This window comes from Lathamus discolor, chromosome 10, assembly GCF_037157495.1.
Source record: "Lathamus discolor isolate bLatDis1 chromosome 10, bLatDis1.hap1, whole genome shotgun sequence".
NCBI classification, from domain to species: Eukaryota; Metazoa; Chordata; class Aves; order Psittaciformes; family Psittacidae; genus Lathamus; species Lathamus discolor.
Window position 1 is genome coordinate 21,011,556 of NC_088893.1, and position 19,060 is coordinate 21,030,615.

A 19,060-nucleotide genomic window follows, 5' to 3' on the forward strand; every position below is an offset into this window, starting at 1 on the left:
ACAGCAGCCCTTACCCATAGCTCTTCCTTTGCCATGCATCAAGATGCCCTAACATATGGCAAATTCAGCTGAACCCCCTACCTGTTTGGTGAGCGTGCAAAAGAATATATACGCCTATGACCCCATGCCCTTACTGATAGCCATCACATGGCCATACACACTGAGGAGAGAGAGATGCTTTAGTCACATTGAAGACATATATCTAGTAGGAAGAAGAGGAAAGGAAAAAACTGTGGTACCACATCAGTTTTAACTAGAAATCCACATCCTGCCTGGGATAAGAGATGGCTACAGCCCATGAGAATTTCTCTAGCCACCCACAGCCTGCTAGCTTCCATAATTTGGGCATCTATAGTGTAAAAAGTAGATCTTAGGGAGCTAAGTTAGAACATACGTGCTGCGTGCATACACATGTGACTGCTGATGTCTAATGCATGCAGATTGCCAGGTCCCTTCTCTCTGCTGTGGGACAGCCCAAGGGGCTGTGATCTGTACTACCACAGTTGTGGAAGAACAATTCTGACCTGTGACACCTGAATTGCAGTCTTAAAGTGGCTTAACCTTGTAACACTGAAGTCTTTTTTTTTCAAGAAAGTCAATCTGATCCTCTCATCCTAACCGCAGGAAAGCTGCATCCATTGCAGAAGTCAGCCTGCTCATGACTGTTCTGGTGCAAGCCAGAGACAAGGAACACAAACACACTTAGAGGAAGTTGTCTCAGCCTACCATCTTACACCTGGCAACCCAGAACTTCCACCTCCTTTTTTCATTAATGCCAAAGCAACCTCAGTGCATGTGTAGGGAGTGGATTCTGACTGATACTCAGGGAAATTTCATTTGAAGGACACAGACATAACTGCTTTGACCCCATTTAATATAGCCCGGATGTGAAACTGATAACCCTAGACAAATTCAGAATACCACAATTACCCTTTCCCATACCCATCTACCATGTTTATGTTCTATGGGAAGACTGTATGTGCTCAGTGGCAGACCAGGACTTCACCATCATCAGCAACAATAAGAACATATATACTCAAAGATGAACATCACACTGGCTGAAAACATCACTCATAATAGCTTCCTTTTTGAGTCCCAGATGCCAAACAGTAGAATGTGATATGATTCTGATACAATTATTTCTTTTTCTTCTTTTTTAAGAATTGAAACTCAATATTCTAATCTTGGAGATGGTAGTAAAGATTCTACATTCACATATTATGCATTCACTTAAGTATACTTTTGTACACAATACACAATGTTACAGTATGTATCTCTATTATATAGAGACATAAGCATGGCTATATCTTATCAGTAGTATTACACACGACATACAACACTTTTTGTACATATATACATGCATACACTATGCAGATGTGGCTACCATAACAGGCATAGATCTACAGCAATCCTCACTTTGCTCTTCAATACCAACCATTTCTATATTTTCTTTAGTAACTGCTTTGAGTTTATCTTCCATACGCTGCAAAGACTGCATAAGTTCATCATTTCTCTTCATGAGGCACTTGTTCTTTTCCAGAAGAGGTTTACATTGTTTCTCAGCTTCTCGGACACGCTTCAGCTGTATTGATAGCAATCAGTAATCGTAAATAATCCAAATAAAAGATTTTTTTCTCACTCCTTTGTTAGAAGTACTTTTATTACTTCCCTATTGGACTAATGTCCCAGTAGAACACCAAAGTGATTGATCTAGTGAAACTGATGTTTACAGCTTATTCATTTGAAAAAAGCATATTCATTTCCAAAAGATGGAAAAATATCATCCATATGCATATTAATTTCCAAAAGATGGCTTTATCAACAAGAAACTCAGACTTAGAAATGAAGCAACCCAACACAGTCAGGCAAAGCTGCTACAAAAGTCTGAAATGACCTGTGCTTCATCTGCAAGAACCTTACTGATTTTCTCACTGAAAGACAGATTTGCATAGGTATCTACTCAGTGTGGATCATAGCAATAACAACATAATTGTAACCCTGGTTTTTAATGCCACACAGTGAAATACTTGTGCACATGCACAATGAACTTCGTTTTAATCAATAAATCACATAACATTTAATCAACAAATCCGGTTAAGATAGGAAGATATCTTAGGGCATGCTTGGAAGTTCCACTATTGGTACAACTAGAGTTTTAAGCAAGATCTCTTCCTCTGAAAAAATAGTTCCATTCAGTAATACTGAGTGTTTTATAGCTATATTTTCTTTCTCTAAGGGAGGACAAGGAAGATGTCATGTGGCTTTGAAAAGAAATCATCTCTGTGCCCAGATGATCTACTTAACAAAGGCACTGTCCCAGTTCTGTAGTATTGTTTGTCACTGGGAGGTTCCTGCCCCTTGCAGTTCTCCTGAGGAAATGACTGCAAGAGTTTTCTGTAGCTATTTAGCATAGTCAACCATACTTGCTTACATCACCACGTCATCTTACGAGGCTATCTAAACTAAACCACTGATTTAGTCTGAAGCAGGTTAGCAAGTATCTGAGAATCCCTTCTGCTAACAGAAAAGGGGGGAGGAGCTAGGAAGTCATTACATCTTTGATCAGAAAAGCTGTGGACAAAACAACTGTTTGTCCTACCCTAAGAAATAAGTTAGTTGTTGCTAATCTGAATGAATCAAAGTGTGTAGTATTTCCAGTAGTACTCCTGGTCACTTTTAACCAAATGTGTTCGTTGTAGCCACGTTGTGCGAGGAACAACTCAGCAGCTTTCTAAAAGCACTTTTTTTCTTTGTAAAAAAATAGCCTGAACATCTAATGACACGCAGCAGGTAATCAGAGTGACTCATCAGACTCCAAGTTATTCAGTGTCACGTAAGTCTGAGAGTTGAGAGCTTTTCATAACTGGAGACCCATGAACATATCTGTAATTTTCAATCTTGCTAAGACATTTTGCAAATACTACATTAAGAACTTGAAGAGATTCAAGCCAGCTAAACTGATAAGAAACAAGTGCATTAGGAGTCCTAGCTCAGGAATAAAAAAAATCATGAGCTGAATTTCAACACCCTCATCCTTAATCACAGAAGTGGAAATACGGAGAGGCTAAAAAGCCAGGATGCTGACTTCAACACACACATATCACCACTTAGGATTAAGTCAGATAAAGGGATCGATTCACCACTGTCCAGCCTCCCTAGATCTCTTCACTATTCTCAGCCTGGTCAAATACTGAATTATAAACATTACTTCAGTAATGTTTAAGTGGGGATAAGCCCCACCATACACTGTTGTATGCTCAAAAGATCAAGGAGGGAACATAAGCATTCATACAGACACCTACAAACCTCTCTGCCCCAACTTTTATTGTGACTTTTTACTCATATCACTTCAATGAAATTACTGTTTAATTCTAGGATTAAAAAAATCATCCTCAGCCTCCTGATGGATGGAAAAGGCATATTCATCACTGCCTGTCATCTTTGGATCCTCCTCTCTTTGCCTTTCCCTATGGCTCCCAACCTCCTCTATCCAATAGTGCAAAGCTCACACACCAGTTCATTTCGTTCATCAACAAGCAACGTATTCCTATCCTCCAGCTTCCGGATTGTGGCATTCAGCTCTGCTATCCTCTTCTGGTTTCTGCGCAAGTCCTGTTCATTGGCAACAATATAATACAGTTACTGAGTCTTTTCAAAATACATGCTTGAGAAAAGAAGCCTCAAAAACCACCCACCAGTCAACTTAAGTTGTCATTGTCAACAAATTGTAGTTATGTATTTTCACAGTATTGAATGTGCTTGCAAAAGTATGCATGTATTTGGAAGAAAGTATCTGGTTTGGGGGACACTTCAATTGAAAATTTTCAGCTGTTAAAAAAATAAAGAGAAAACAACCAAACAGACATTGGTATATTGTTATGATGGGGAAGAAAGAGCAAAAAGATAAAAGATTCTAATTTTTATTGCCTTTTCCTATGCCTCACTTCTATTTACTGAGCCATTATGTCAGGTGAAAAAGGACATCCTTTTCAGTATCAATTGCATTTACTTTCTTATTCCTTATATGTGTATGTATAAATATGGGTATATTCACACATTTGTTGTGTAAACATCATACATTTAGTCACACTACTAGTGAGTTGCATGCTTTGTGAGTGATGGCAAGCGCTGCATACCTGGAGAATAAGACAAAGGAGGATCAACCAAAAGTCTCCCAGATTCTGACCCCCTCCTTCACCCTCCCCATTCCTGACCATCTTCCCAATTCTATGCGGTTTTAAGGATGTGTGCTATCCAGGTAGTTATGTTAATGTAATGATTCTCTCAAAGGTGCACTAATTATTTAATATATTTTGTATTTGTAAATAGAGCAACTGAGGAAACAGCCTTACAAAGCTTGGTCTCATTAGTATTCTCTGAAAAATCTATAGACATAACTTCTCTGTAGTGAATAAGAGTGGGAATGTTTTCCCAGGGCCTGAGAAAATATTTAAGCAAGAGAAACACAGCCATGTTTCTGCTTTGCAGCAGCCAGTAAAACCTGCATACAGGGCTGCTGCAGTGCTCCGAACCATCTCCGGCCCTTCCTGGGATTTCTCTCTTGGGGCTGCTCATGTTACACTCTGCCTCCTTCACCAAGAAGAGCTGTTCGTCCAGAGCTTCCTTCTGCAGCTGCAGCTTCTGCACATAGCCTGTCTGTGTCTCCAGTTCTTTCTCCAAGGAAAATATGATCCTGTCCTTAGCCTTGATCTCATCCATCTGAGTCAGAGAAAAAAAACACACAACAATGATATTACTGTGTAAAGGCAACACCATTTTAGCCTTCTCCAATATAGTAGCGTATGGTTTACTTAACAGCAGTGTTCAACACTTAAATCTGCTATATCACACTGCACCAGACTTGTAAAACAACACCCTTTGAGATTTCAGCCATAACAGTACATTGACACAGTGGCAGATTCACTAGCCTTACAGAGTGAAGCCCAGGGACTGATCCTGGTGCAATGGTAACAGATAAGTGGGTGAATAGTTCAGGCTTTTGCACTGCATTTTGATCAGTCATTTATACTAGTGAAAAATAAGTATAAACTCTGACAAACCCCAAAACGTTTAGACTAGCTCCTCCTCCTGTAAATGCAGCTCCATTGTCTGGGACAGGAGAGGTTATGGTCCAGTTCTGACAAACAGAAGATCTGCACAGACCCAGTATTTCTTAAAGCTGATTGCCATGCTATTAATCTTGGCTGAGTGCAAACTCAAGCTATTCATTTCATTGTTACTTAATTTCTGTTTAATACCCCAGGACTAGCTACGACAAAAAGAAGTGTCACTTATTTCACCTCACAACAATTTTTAAGAACGATGGCTGATAGGAAAATCTAGATGAAAACTCAGAATTCTAAGATCAGAGCATGCAAGCCTTGCAACCATGAAAACTGATACAAAACTGATAATATCATCAAGCTCCAAAAAATTTAATGAATGAGAATTTGCAAATCACTCTGGAAAACAGAAGTTCTATTACCCAGGAATGGTACGAATCGTTCCCTGGAAACAAAAATTGCAGCTATCCTAAATTTTGTCTGCTTCAGGAAAAGACACTTTCTGGTCTTGCAGCTTTCCAGTCTTGCAGAACTCCTCCCCAGACTGTTTTTCCAGTGAGTAGGACTAGATTCTGATCTCCACTCACTAGATGTCACCCTGATGTAACTTCCTGCACTCTAATAGCAATATGGTGGATTTGGAAAACACTCGTGTAAGATAAAAATAATTCTGGACTTGTTCAAGTTCTTATGTGAGTAAATAGCTGTCAAAAAGCCTTTCATCAGTGGCTAAAAATAAAATACACAACACAATGGTGCAACCGGAGTTGATCTTAGTGTTACTATGTGCAGCTCTGGTTTACCCTGAGTTTGACTATAGTTCCTTTCCGTATTAAACCATGAAGACAGAGCCTCAATTCCAGACGAGGGGAAAAAAAATAAAAAAATAAAAACCAGTAGCTTCTCCTCGTGGCCACACAAAACTGCAAATGGGGATCAAAGCAGTAAGAAGAGTCAAAATTCAGAAGGCAGATATGAAGAATCCACCACTCCTAGTCTGTTCTACACCACTGAGCATTCTGGCAACACAAGAACGTACCTCCAGTACACAGATTTCAAACAGGTTGAGGATGACACCCAAAAAGTTATCATTCCTGACAGTTTACATCACTATTTCTTTTACTTAACTATCAAATCCTGAATTCCAGGTTTCAAGCCAAACTTTCCACCATTTCAAGCAGGTCCAGCTCCCTGGAGCAGGAAACATGGCAACTTGCACCCTTGCTAATGTGGGCCTCATTTTGTTAATTTTCCCTTGTAATTGCTGAAGGCTGTGCCAAGACCAAAACAAAAGATATCTCTCCTCCTGCCATGGATTAATGTGTTTAGGATACCATCACAAGGGCAAGAGAAACTAACAAACCACAAGTGCAGATGCAAACTCTTTTTCTAACACTTCACATCGCACATGTATTGGCACCTCAGCAAGCCAAATCCTTATGGACTAGGCCAACCGTTTCCTCACTTTAAGGTGTTAGCTGCCATCGCAGTGTTTGCTCTCTCACCAACTCACCATGATATATTTACTGCTAAGAAACAACAGCGAGAAGCCTGTAATACTTTCGCAAACTGAGGTGCATTGCAGAGTTCTGCATTCAGAAAAAGCTAAGGGCACAAGAGGCAAACTCACTACGGCATAAAAGAATACATGAACTGTTTCGGTTACTGACCAGGCGGCGAATATCCCTTTCACTCTCCCATTTGATCTTGGAAATGGCTTCCTGGTGGGATTGATGCTCACTCCGAAGATCCCCTGCCTTGATCTTATCAGCTTGGATCATATTGTTAAGGGCCTCATCTACCTGCTTTTTGGCAGACTTCAGTTCAGTAATTTCCTGCAGAAGTTTAAGGCGCTCAGAGTCGAACTGTTTTCTGGCCTCCTCACGAGCCTCAATAGTCAGCGCTGTCCTTACTTTATCACTGCTCCCATCCCGCAGCGCACTCAGCGCTGACTTCAGGCGCTGGATTTCACTGTCTCGGACTTTGACCATCCGCGTCATCTCCTGCTCATGCTGTTTGATGAGGTTCTCTCTCACAGCCTGCAGCTCCTTCATTTTCTCCTCATGGAGTTTGGCTTTTAGCTCCGTGATCTGCACAGTCTGCTTGCGCTGCTCCACCTCGCGGATGCGCTTAGTTTCTTGAGTCTTCTCCCTTTCAAGTTTAGCAACCTACATTAAGATAAAATGAAAGTCACTTGCTCCCAAGATAACGTTATCAAAACAGGCCCATGCAGACACACAGTCATGTCAAATTGAGGAAGACCCTGCTGGAGAACCTAGATGATCCTTCACCCTCCTAAAGCAAAATATGGGCCAACTCCCAAGGCATTCACACAGATTTTATGCTGTCTTACACAAGTCAAAACAACCCTGTCTTCTCCTGGTGTCTTACCTCACACAGTGACACATGTAGCTTAAGTATTTCCCAAGGAAATAAGACCCCATGTATATGCATGCATTTGTCTAACAACTTTCTGTCCCATCAATGTCAGTCAAATTCACCAGAAAATTAGAGGGCTCAGATGTAGCAAGGTTCCTATAACTTTCATGACCATGGGCAGTCAATCAGATAAGAGAGAAGTGCTCGGCTCTATGTGATCCCACCTGAGGTAAAGTGCAAGTCTAAAAGTCCAGGAAACACTTCATCTTTTACAAATGTTCTTACCCATACACAGAGCTATCACAGACATTTATAGTAACTTCTTAGTCACATATCTACAGACAAGCACGCTTCATGGTTATTATGCTTATGAAATAGCTAGCTTTACTTAGCATACATCATTGGCTAGTCCTTATTAAAAATAGTCTTTAAAGTTCTTTGTCCATAGCTTTGGAATCAAAGTTACACAGCAACCCACCAGTCCACAGTACACTTACACTAATACATCTCTAGGTGTAACTTCATACCCCTGAGCAATTCCACAATAGTCACCTGTGTGAACCTACACCAAAGGAAAGCAATGGATAAGGAATGGTTTCAGTTCAAAGCAAACTTGGTAGGTTTGTCATTTACAGCGAAAAAGAATGTGGTTTCAAAGACTGTAAGAACTTCCTTGTTAATTCCTTATTGAAAAAGGACCACAAGGAAGAGTAAGCAAACCTCAAAGGTCAGGTTGGACAGGGCTATGAGCAGCCTGATCTAGTGCAACATGTTCCTGCCCATGGCAGGGCTTTGGAACTGGATGAGCTTTAAGGTCCCTTCCAACCAAAACCATTCTATATTCCACAATTCTTTCAGAAAGAAAAAACGGGGGAAAAAAAAAACCAGTCGACACGAATAAGCACAGTATCAGGTCACCTGAAAGCCCTCCAAGAGACACTGGTGGTCTAGCCTGCAGGCCTAATTGAGTATTTGGAGAGGATTTATTGAAGGTAGGTTTCTATTACCAAGATCGTTCTGACAAGTAACACTCCATAAAAATGAGAGACATCTTCCTCAGAAGGTTCCATGGAAAACAAATCTGAAGGATTCTCCTAGAACTCACTCACATGTTTTGTAAGGGCTGTCCTACATAAACAATGCAGGAAAAGAGAGTGGACAGTTCAGCAGAAGATACAGGCAAGAGCTGAAGCTGCAGCACACAGTTCTGAGGTTTCTGAAAGGTTTCTAAATTACCTAGGAGGCACCTCAAACCTCCCCAGGTATGTCTATACCATACGGCCATGGCTATACCGTGTGTATATGATACTCATCTCCCTTTAGCCTACATATCTGAGACTGTAACTGTGGCAGACGAAGTGGTACCTAAACAAGACTTAAACACTGCATACATACCCTAGGGTATAAATACAATTCAGCTGCACTGCAGATGGATTGAAAGGGTTGGCATGGATTGCCATGCTATACATTCAAGGAACCCTTCACTCGACTTTGAAATAAGGGCATGTCTTGCTGAGATATCAGCCATTTGAAAAACAGCAACACTACACAATTTCTAAACACTGAGTGGATAGGATGAAACCCAATAACTTGAATATGGCCAAAGGTGTTACAAAAGACACATTGTTCCATTTGAGTGCCAGAAGCCTCTTAGACTTGTACCTCAATAAAGTCTTTTCCACGTAAGCAACAGGACATCCACAGTAAGAAAATGCCATATGTGGAGAAAGCAGCAGACCACTGCTCTAGGAAACAGTTGTGTTGCATCTGTTCATTTCTGTGATACCATCTTTTCCATGTGTTTCCCTCCTTCAGTGCAGACACTGTTAAATAAAACCAAACCCTCACTTACCTTTGATTTCTCCTGATGCAGCTCAATTTGAATGTCTGTTAGCTTGGTCCTGAGTTCCTCATTGGCAGCCTGTAGGGCAACAATCAGTGCCTCAGGCTTTTCGCCCTTGCTACGTCCTTTTTTTGACATGGTTTCTTATCAGCAAGAGTCCACGTGTTTAATTATTTCAAATACAGACTGCCATCTTTTTCCGTTCCTCTCAGTGCCAGTTCGTTCAGCACCTACTGCATGGCATTCCTTGAGCTCCTGGACTCAGCTGCTTTGGAAGCCCTGTGAGAAATAAGACATACTATTATTTGTCAGTAGACAGTGCAGCATGACAGCTCACATGGTTACAGAACACAAGAGAGAGCTCACTTCCCAAAACACTGCAATCTTTGTCTGAAAACCTGCAAGGGAGATCCCAGCACAATCAAGCTTCTATGTGCAAGCCTGGTGTACTAGTGGAGATTCCATGTGCGCCCTTTTTATGTTCTCAGGAAGGGCACCACACAATGAAGACAGGAGCTTGTTTACTGTGAGGATTGCTGCTGTTGAGAGTATAGGGCTAGAAAGGGCAGGTAAATTTAATCCAAGCCTTGCAGCCTGAGGTAAGCACAAGGCAGACACTTCAGTCTTGTGCATCCACCAACTGTATCTTCTGTTTACCCTTCCCAACCCTCCAGCATCCTGTGCCACACCCAGAGACTTTCCAGAACACAGCCACAATCTGCCATAGCTCTTCTTCCATCTCTCAAAACCTGGTGAAATACTGCTTCCAGGAATCCATCTGTCTTACATAAACACAATGGTGTCTGTATCCATACGCAAAGCTGCACCAGGGAAATTTTAGACTGCACGTTAGGAAGCATTTATCTACCAAGAGGGTGGTCAAACACTGGAATAGGCTCCGTAGAGAGGTGGTCAATGCCCCATGCCTGTCAGTGTTTAGAAGGCATTTGGACAATGCCCTTAGAAACAAACATGCTTTAACTTTTGGTCAGCCCTGAAGTGGTCAGACAGTTGGACTAGATGAGCCCTGTAGGTCCCTTTCAACTAAACTATTTTTTTCTAACACAAAGGATAACAAACCAGATCAACCTTGCAAATTCACTCTGCTGATCTGAATGAGTATCCTACTGAGACATAGGAAGATATGTAATGTAAAAAATACTTTGTTCCTGTGTTTTATGTAGAGCAGCTCTAAATAGAGTGAGATAGAACAACAACAAAAAAAAAAAGTATTCCTGAAACTGTTTTTTGGACTGGAATTTCCATTTAATTTGAGTAAATTAATATTTCAGACGAGATTTATCTTCTTTAGGTGGAATTCCTTTTCACTGAAAGAGTGTTGTGATATTCAGATGCCCAAAGTTGTATCTTTCCACCTGTAAAGGCAGCCCTACAATTCTTTCAGAGGGAGGGGCCCAGTGAGTTTGTCAGTTCGCCATCATATTGCTTTTAATTGCACAAAGCTTGAATTTTATGCCAAAGCATTTTTAAGTGTCTGCCTTTCCAACACTTGCTTGCAGACTGCAGTGAGGGAATAGCCTTTCATAACAATCCCTGGTTATCTGCAATATCACATCTTCCCCACATGGTGCGAATTATATTTACTGAAGAGTACTGTCCCTGCAGTCTGCCATGGAAATCTGGGCAAGTCTGGAGGATAATTTCACCAGCTGCCACGTCCTTAATACGATGAGCACTCTCAACCCCAAAGTGGGAAGGGAGCCAGTAAAGTGTACTGGTTCTCAACAGTACACATGATCAGATCCCAGATTTTACATCTGAGAAGAAACAGCTCAGTTCCCTGCATAAATAAATTTCCTTGGTTTCAGTGGGACACAGCCTTCAGTATATAGACCTCCCTATGAAGTACATAGGGCACTGTGCTGATGCCATTAGACATACCAGCTCAAGGAAATTAAAAACACCACAGCATTCCCAGATTGTGAGAGTAACATGACCCGCATAACTGTTTCAAAACCTGGTAGTTTATTTGGCAATGCATCTATTTAGAGATTGCAAGAAGCATCAGTCACATCTGTAAGCAGAAAGACCAGCAGAATTATTTACGCCAAATGTCTATCAAGTACAATAGCAGCTGGAACATCTGTCAGCTTTGTCCTCTACTAGCACATGTCAGTATCATCTGTAGGAATTATTGTTGGAGCCCTTGGAGCCATGAAAACCTCTGGTTAAGCAAAAGAAAGCTTCAAAAACAAGCAAACAAACAAATCTACATGCAGATTTCCATCCAAGACAGCAGGATTAAACCCATGCCTAAGCCATAATAAATTGAGTCTGGACGTCAGAAGGAAAGATTGTATTTTCCTTCTCTCCTGAGAAAATCTATCCAGTAAATTCTGAAATAACAGCTACACACATTTCTTTTGAGATACATTTTGAATGAAAATCTAAATTAATTCACTGAAGGATTTGCCTCTCTTTTTATGGAAAGTAATAACACATTGCTATAGGCTGTGAAGTATTTATCAGCAAGAGATCATGGCTACACTTGTCCTTAATTAGAACTGCTGCTGTGTGAAAAGGCACATCTGAATCTCAAAGTTTGTTTGTTGGTTGGTTTTGGGCTGGTTTTTTTTGGCGAGTTTTGGTTTGAGTTTTTGCTTTAGTTAGTTGGGGTTTTTTTAAAGACAAATTCAAGCTTAGCTGCATGATATAACTAGGTAGGAGTCTACTTATTCACATTCCCAGAATTCTAAAGCAAATAAGCACTGAGTGTGCAAATAATGGTGTGCTGCTTCCATGGCAGAACAAGCCATAAAACATAAATGCCTCGAGGAAAGTACTTCATAACCTTTAAGGTTGAATACAAAAAGACAAGTACAACTGGATGAGCAATCCCACTCGAAGCTTCTTCCTACCTAGTCTCTTTAATCTTTTGTTTTCCTGCCTTCCTACAAATTTCACCCATTGCTGTCATTTTTCTTTTGGCTTCCATGCCTTCCTTTTGAAATTTTTTGCCTTTATTTGCTGTTTGCTCTTGTTCTTTCTTTTCCATGGCATTCTAGGCTACCTTTTTGTTAATACCGGGTACAGCCTCTGCTTCAGAGATGTTGGGGATCAGTCATTTTGATCAGTCATGCACGCTCTTATTCTCTGCTAAATTGCTCCTGCATGATATTGTCCAAAGCAGAACAGGATGTCCAGGACCTTGACTATGAATTATACGGGTCTCCATACAGAGACATAAAGCCTCCACAGGTTACACCTGAATCTCAGAAGTGAAGAACACAAAGGACAGTCCAATCCCTCTGCTGTCACTAATTTCCTTATTGATTACACCCTAAAAACTAATTTCAGAATGAAAGTGAAAAAAGCAGGGGAATGCAGCTGGCTTTGAACACTTCCTTCTTCTTTCTCTTGCAGTTTGTACCCTGTGCTGAGGATCTGGGAATGATTGCTCCATTTCAGATTTCTTTTAAAGCCAGGCATCCGTTCACCAGAAGACCAGTTAACCGCCTTCTTGGTGAGCAATTCCCAATCACAAGCCTTACCACTTTACTTTCCAAGGCTAGCTCATGCAAACTGCACCCAGACATGTTTCATAGATACCCTTACCGGTGGAACCACTAGACAGGCTCAGCCCTGCACAGGGACATGGAATGAGAGTCTCATATCCAAGACAGTCCAGAGGTGAGTCTGGGGAAAATGTTCCAGGTTTGTACTATGGTTTCTATAGTTACATGGCAGATGCTATCTGAAAAAGTATTAGTAGAAAGCCCTCTTGCTACCATCCCCTGTAAATAGGTAAAAATCACTATTATTAAACTTAATGCTAATTAAACAAGATGGGATCAGGTTATTTCAAAACAATTTGTCTTTAGGGAATGCATTTGTCCCAAGAGATGAAGGTTCAATATTGTCTCTTCCCTTTCGGTTTGCAATGAATGAGACAAGTTGCAGAAAATGCCCTCACTGCAATAACAGAACAAGAGAAACTCCACACTCTTTGCGGGGCAAGTTCAGCCGAGTCTTAAAAGGCATGAGCCCAGTGGAACAGCCATGGGCACATATGCTCCAGTTCGCATGTGAGACAGGCAAGCCTGTATTTATATTAAGGAAACTGCCTGGGGCCTGGTCAGGAAAATAGCTGAGACCATCGCTCTTAGCTGCAACAGTTCCCTGTTTGACTCTCCCATTGTAGTAAGAATCTGAGCAATTTTATCTTCCTTTACTGTAATAAAGTGCATTAGAGCAATCTAGTCAGACCACTTTTGTCTTCCGAACCATGGGTTTGCTTTTTCCATTAATTATGTACAAGATAAATTTGAAATGGGATGCCTAAATTGTGTGTGCAAGATGAACTTAACATACTACACACAGTGGATGTCATTTGGCTGTGGGTGCAAAGAGGGTCAAGGTCTTAGAATTAGAATATGCATAACATAGAACTTAGAATATAATATGCATAACATAAATTTTGCTCCTGCCCCAGTAAATGCACACAGTTACACACCATCTACACCTGGTTAGACATACAGATCTATGGTCAAGTGCATACATCTAACGATGTAACTTCAGACTATGCCTTTTCCATATAGTAGCTGGTATTTTTCTTTGTGAGTTTCTAGACATTGCCAACAGCACAACCTACATCAGCTCAAAGAAGCCTTTAGAACAGTATGCCCAAGCTCCTTCCAGGATGCATTTTAAACATGAGGTCAACAGAGAGAGTAAACTGTCGCATCCATGGGCAATACAGGAGGGTTTCACTGGCAACTTGTGACTCAGAAGGATCAGAACAACCTAATAAGACATTGAAAGTTATGTTGAGCTCCCACCCCTCACCTACTGGTGTCTTGAGCAACAGGAGAAAGAACCTGCAAACCATGATCTCAGAGAAGCTAAAAATCAGAACAATGGAAGAATATAACCAATCCCATATTTAATCTATCAGCACAAAGATAACTTTCCACTTACGCAGAATGAAACGAAATGAGATTACAACGAATAGCTACCCTCTGGGACTTGCAGTTTCCTTCTCCTCTCAGTTGAAAAAGACCTACTGTTATATTCTGGGAATTCATTAGGATTCCAAGAAAAATCTTTCTTTCTTATGGGGAACCAGTTTCAAATAAAAAAAGTGAAAAGACTAGGCCCAGCAATCCCTCTGCCCCATTCACTTCTACACCCTCAAATAGAAGTAAAGAGACCTCCAAATATTAAAGTCTGTTCAATTCAACAAAAACTTGCACAGATCAGTAGGAGGAAGGGAAAGAAAGGAACTTCATTTCCCTGTGTTTTAACCCAAGAGGGAATTTTGAGGCTGTTTCAGTGAACCGGACCGATCCCCTCATTTGAAGGTACAGCATCTGCTGCCCTTTACTCATCCCTGTTCTCCTCTAGAGTGCTACATTATGAACATTATGACAGCAGCTTAATACTAAGGCTGATGAGAGAAAGGTCACTTGCTCGCTGTAGACCACATCCCTAGCATGTTCCAGCTGTGGAGTGTTCCTTGTGTAACTGACAGCAACCACAGACCTTGTTTAGCCAGAAAATCAAACAGAATTTATCATCAGTATCATAAAGCAAAGTAGACAAAATACAGTAACAAATCTCCTTTTAATGTATGGTGAAGGATATGACCTACAGAATTATGGATTTCGAACCTGCATTTGAAGACAAAAGTTTCTGTTTCAGCAATAATATTTCAGTTCAAATCCAGAGTAGCAATATTGCATGCTAATGAACCCTCAGAATTAGGGCTTCTTCAGTTAGTTATTACACAGCATAGGGATAAGACAGAGGAAAAATTACAATGTAGGCTTTTTCCCAACAATTTTACAATTTCAAAAATCCTATTACTATTACAGTGAACAAAGTACTTTCCAAAAGACAGAAAAACTACCCCTTTTCTAACCCCAATGCTACTGTTCACTTTGTACAGCATGCATCTGTATAACCGTCATCACAGTCACTTAGTCTGTCATTAATGCCTCCCCGAGCAGGCCTCTTTACAAAGGAATATGTGTATAGCTGTATGTTTATAGCAAGAAGAAAGACTCTGCTAATTACACAACAGCTGCCTAACACGAGGGCCACCAAATACAAGAGGTATCTGAAATAGCAAAACTCAGAGAAACACTTTTGAGATGGCTTTGCAAAGAACCACTGGAGAACGAGTTCCTTCCCTCTAACAAGTTCCAATGGAAGTTATCCACTTGTCTACCAAAATGCAGTAAAAAAAAAAACAACTTACTTGAAATACAAAAAAGCACTTGCACTTGAAAAGTACTTTACCAGTACATCTGTACAGTGTCAAAGGCAACTTTGCTATTAACTGCTATAGGAGCAGCAAGTAGGAGACCAGTACATCTTCCAGTGTAAGTGAATTCATAAAATGTATTTACAGCTGACCCTGGGGACTTTGTAAAAAATAATGAAACCGGATGCCATTTACTCTTAGAATCTTAACCAGTCATTCTGCCTTTCATCTTGACAAATGAATTAATGTACCGATGTTTTCTCTTGCTCTTTGAACAATGCCACGTGTACTAGAATGCTGCAGTGGTGGGTGGGCAGCAAAAGGCTGCGAATTCGTATCTCTGGTTTAACTAAGAACACTTCGGCAGTGTTAACTAGCATTCAGATTATTCATAACAGCATATCAATTTCCTCTCCCAACAGAGATCCAAAGAAGCATCATTTAGCCCAATTAAAGTTTAAATATAAAATTAGGTTTAAAATAAAACATAATTGAACAGTTCCCTTTGCTGTATAGGTATCATCTGCTCTAGATGTGTATTGAAGATGGGCACAAGTACCCAACTCATCTCTGCTGAGTAACCTCTTGAATAGATGTTTGAGCTCTTTTTATTATCACTTCAACTTTCTTTACCACAGACCTGAATGCAAGATGACACATACTGTAATCATGGATGTATTTAGCACACAAGATTGGGAATGAAATGAAAATAACTTGACACAACTCTGTGCAGGGCAAGCTGGAGAGAAGAACAGAAAATATTCACTAACAGGTGCTGCGTGATGAATATAATGCTCAATCCAAAACGGCAGTTTATCAGATTCAGCCATAGAAGCCCTACAACACCTTGGGTTATTGTGGAAATCAAGAACAGACTCAGCAGTCTCATCTCAAAATAGAAATTCCTTTTTTCCAGATGGGAAAAAGTTATCTGAGCTGAGAGACCTATGAAGTATCTTTAGATTCAAAGCAAAAGATATGAAACAAATGCTGCCCTTCTAAATTCAAGTGTAGCTTTCCTGAATAGGCAGTGTAGGCTGTAGCTGGTAAATAGCAGCATGAATACAATAAAGAGACAAGTCATGCTAAAGCATAGATTAGGCTAGAATTAGGAACACAAAATGCTGACAAAGAGACAAGCATGTATGTATGCATTAAAAAGCCACATGGAAGTCCACTGCCATAAGAACATTTACTGACATGCAGCAAAGTATAATATTTTGTCATACTGCTAAAAGTAATGAGAAACATTAGGCTTATAATTTTGTTTCCAAATCTAACAGCGCTACGCTCTATTTTCTTTGTCAACATTATTTACTTCTTTGTCCCCCCAAAGGACCCAGCATCATCAATAAAGAAAATACAATTATCTGCATAACACATCAAGATCTTCAGAACCCCATAAATTCACACTATAACCCTATTAACCAGAGGGCTACCATCTGTCCCTAAAACTGTATTGACCCTATTGAGTCTGAAGGCATGAAATTCTAGACCAGATCATCATTAATACTGCAAGACAAATCCGCTCTGGGTAGTTTCTAAATCCTTTCCCTTCCCAGCATTAAAAAGAAAAATTAGGAAGTCCTGCAAGATGGGGGAGGAAAGAAAAAGGGTCAAATCTAAGTAGATGGAAACCCCTGAAAACTAAGAATTTCCCTGCATAAACAGCAAAGACAAGGAAAGCATTTATATTTCTCTTTTGGAAACACTGAAACTGTCTCATGAAATTGCCCTGCTGTTGTGAAATCAGCGTATCATTGTCAAGAATGTTATTTTGATTTATATATTGCCACACCTCAAATGAAACAGACGCATCAAACCCAAGCAACTCCAGCAAACCAAAGCCTAATTAAATGTTAAAAAATGTAGCAAAATGGTTGCTTCAGTTCCTAACACCTGCGAGTTTTGTGAAGTTTTATTTACCAAATCTGGCATCAACAGAACAGCTTAAACCACGACAACAGCATAAAGAAAAAAAAAAATAAAGAGAGCAGCTCCCCTTCCCCACCTTCCATTCTCAAGCTCATCTACAGAGTGGCAAGAAAGACTTGCCTCCTTTACAGACAGCGAAAGCAGAAGGAAGCAGCTTGTCAGGTTGGATTCTAATGTGCACTATCAGCAAACCTGCATTTCACAACCAAATCATCATTGCACGCTAATTCTGGAAAGAATTACAGAGTAACATCCACCTTTCTCAGAAGTCCCTGCCACAAGGTAAAGAATACCTGGTGCTGGTACAAGCACTAGCTCATAGCTTTTGTCTCCTCCAGTGAATCACCTGATCCCCTGTAACAGAGCAGATTAATCCACTTTCTATTATCTGACCGAACTCTCTAAAATCTACAGGAGGAAGTTTCTGGGGACAATGCAGAACCTCCAGTAGGGAAGGACTATCAGGAATCTTTGAACTATCCCATTTGTGTAATCATCTCTGATCTACTTAGGAGGAATTTGTCACATGGACAAGTCATTTTATCACCACTGAACAAGTTGCTTATATCTGAAATTGCAATTAAAAGAAACTGGCTTTTTTTTCTTTTTCTTTTTGCCTATACAAAAGATCTCACCCCAGCTGAGCTCGCTCTAAGGCTTATATTTCATTTTCAGTTATAATTTCCTGCTTTCCAAGGACAGGTGCAAATAGGGACCACAAGTCATGCACGCACTCCTCCCAGAGCCCTGCTACCAGACACTTGGGTCTGCTCAAGGAGCGAGTGACATTTGTTCCACTATGAAATGGATTTAGCAATGGGAACAAGCAGAAGTTCTAAACTAAACTTGCTTTCTTCAGGGTGCAGAGCCAAGACAGTGATTAGTAACATGCTAATTGGGAACTTCGTTGACCCAACTCTCTGCCAGGGATAACCTGAAGTGGGATACAGGTTAGGTAACCCTACCCTTGGGGAGGTTTCCAAATCAAGATGCAGGTCCAAGCACTCTGGCTCTAGATCCCAGTGCTGACTCTAGAAACAAAGCTCCAGAACATGGCAAGTCAAGATCCCAAATCAAGCTGTTACGCCTTTCGGTTAATTAGAGAAGTCTGATGGCCGTTCAGGGATCCAAACTGATATCCACCCCTATGTCAGGAAAAAAAGACAACTTCTGTAAGCGTTAGTGAAACAAAACTGTATGGCCTTCAGTAGTTCCTCCTGGGTTTACAGGTTCTGAATGCAAATTAAGAAACCTAATGCAAACACCACTGTGAAGGTTCTTCCTCCTCAGCAAATCCTCATGGCCTCTGCTTACTTCACAATCTCTGTCAACGATCTGCAACAATTCCAAAACGTTTCCTGCTCCCACAAAATGGTGAAACTTCCTTAAAACTAGAGGGGTAGTTGCAGTGCTTACCTGCTGGAAATCTTACCCCAGTGGCTAGACTGGATTCGTGCTTGTTCACTGATCTGGTCTTAAGCAATATTTTAAGGAAATAACATTTCCACATGTCATGGTTTAAGCCCAGCCAGTAACTCAAATGACTGCTAGAGCTGAACCTAGGACAGCGCATAATCCAATTCCCATCACTGCAACAATTCTGTTAGCTGCAGG

At 40.6% G+C, this 19,060-nt stretch overlaps 1 protein-coding gene across 5 annotated transcripts in view; it reads right to left on the reverse strand.

Moving 5' to 3' along the window:
• JAKMIP2 (janus kinase and microtubule interacting protein 2) overlaps positions 1-19,060 on the reverse strand; it is a 49,464-nt gene that overhangs the window by 22,197 nt on the left and 8,207 nt on the right. For all 5 annotated transcript variants that reach the window (XM_065690540.1, XM_065690536.1, XM_065690537.1 and 2 more), the window contains exons 2-6: positions 9,295-9,564; positions 6,734-7,231; positions 4,510-4,719; positions 3,514-3,612; positions 1,436-1,582 (exon numbers count right to left, since the gene is read on the reverse strand). In XM_065690540.1, the coding sequence (XP_065546612.1) occupies positions 1,436-1,582; positions 3,514-3,612; positions 4,510-4,719; positions 6,734-7,231; positions 9,295-9,423 (1,083 nt within the window). In that variant the 5' untranslated portion in view covers positions 9,424-9,564. The remainder of the gene's footprint in view (positions 1-1,435; positions 1,583-3,513; positions 3,613-4,509; positions 4,720-6,733; positions 7,232-9,294; positions 9,565-19,060) is intronic.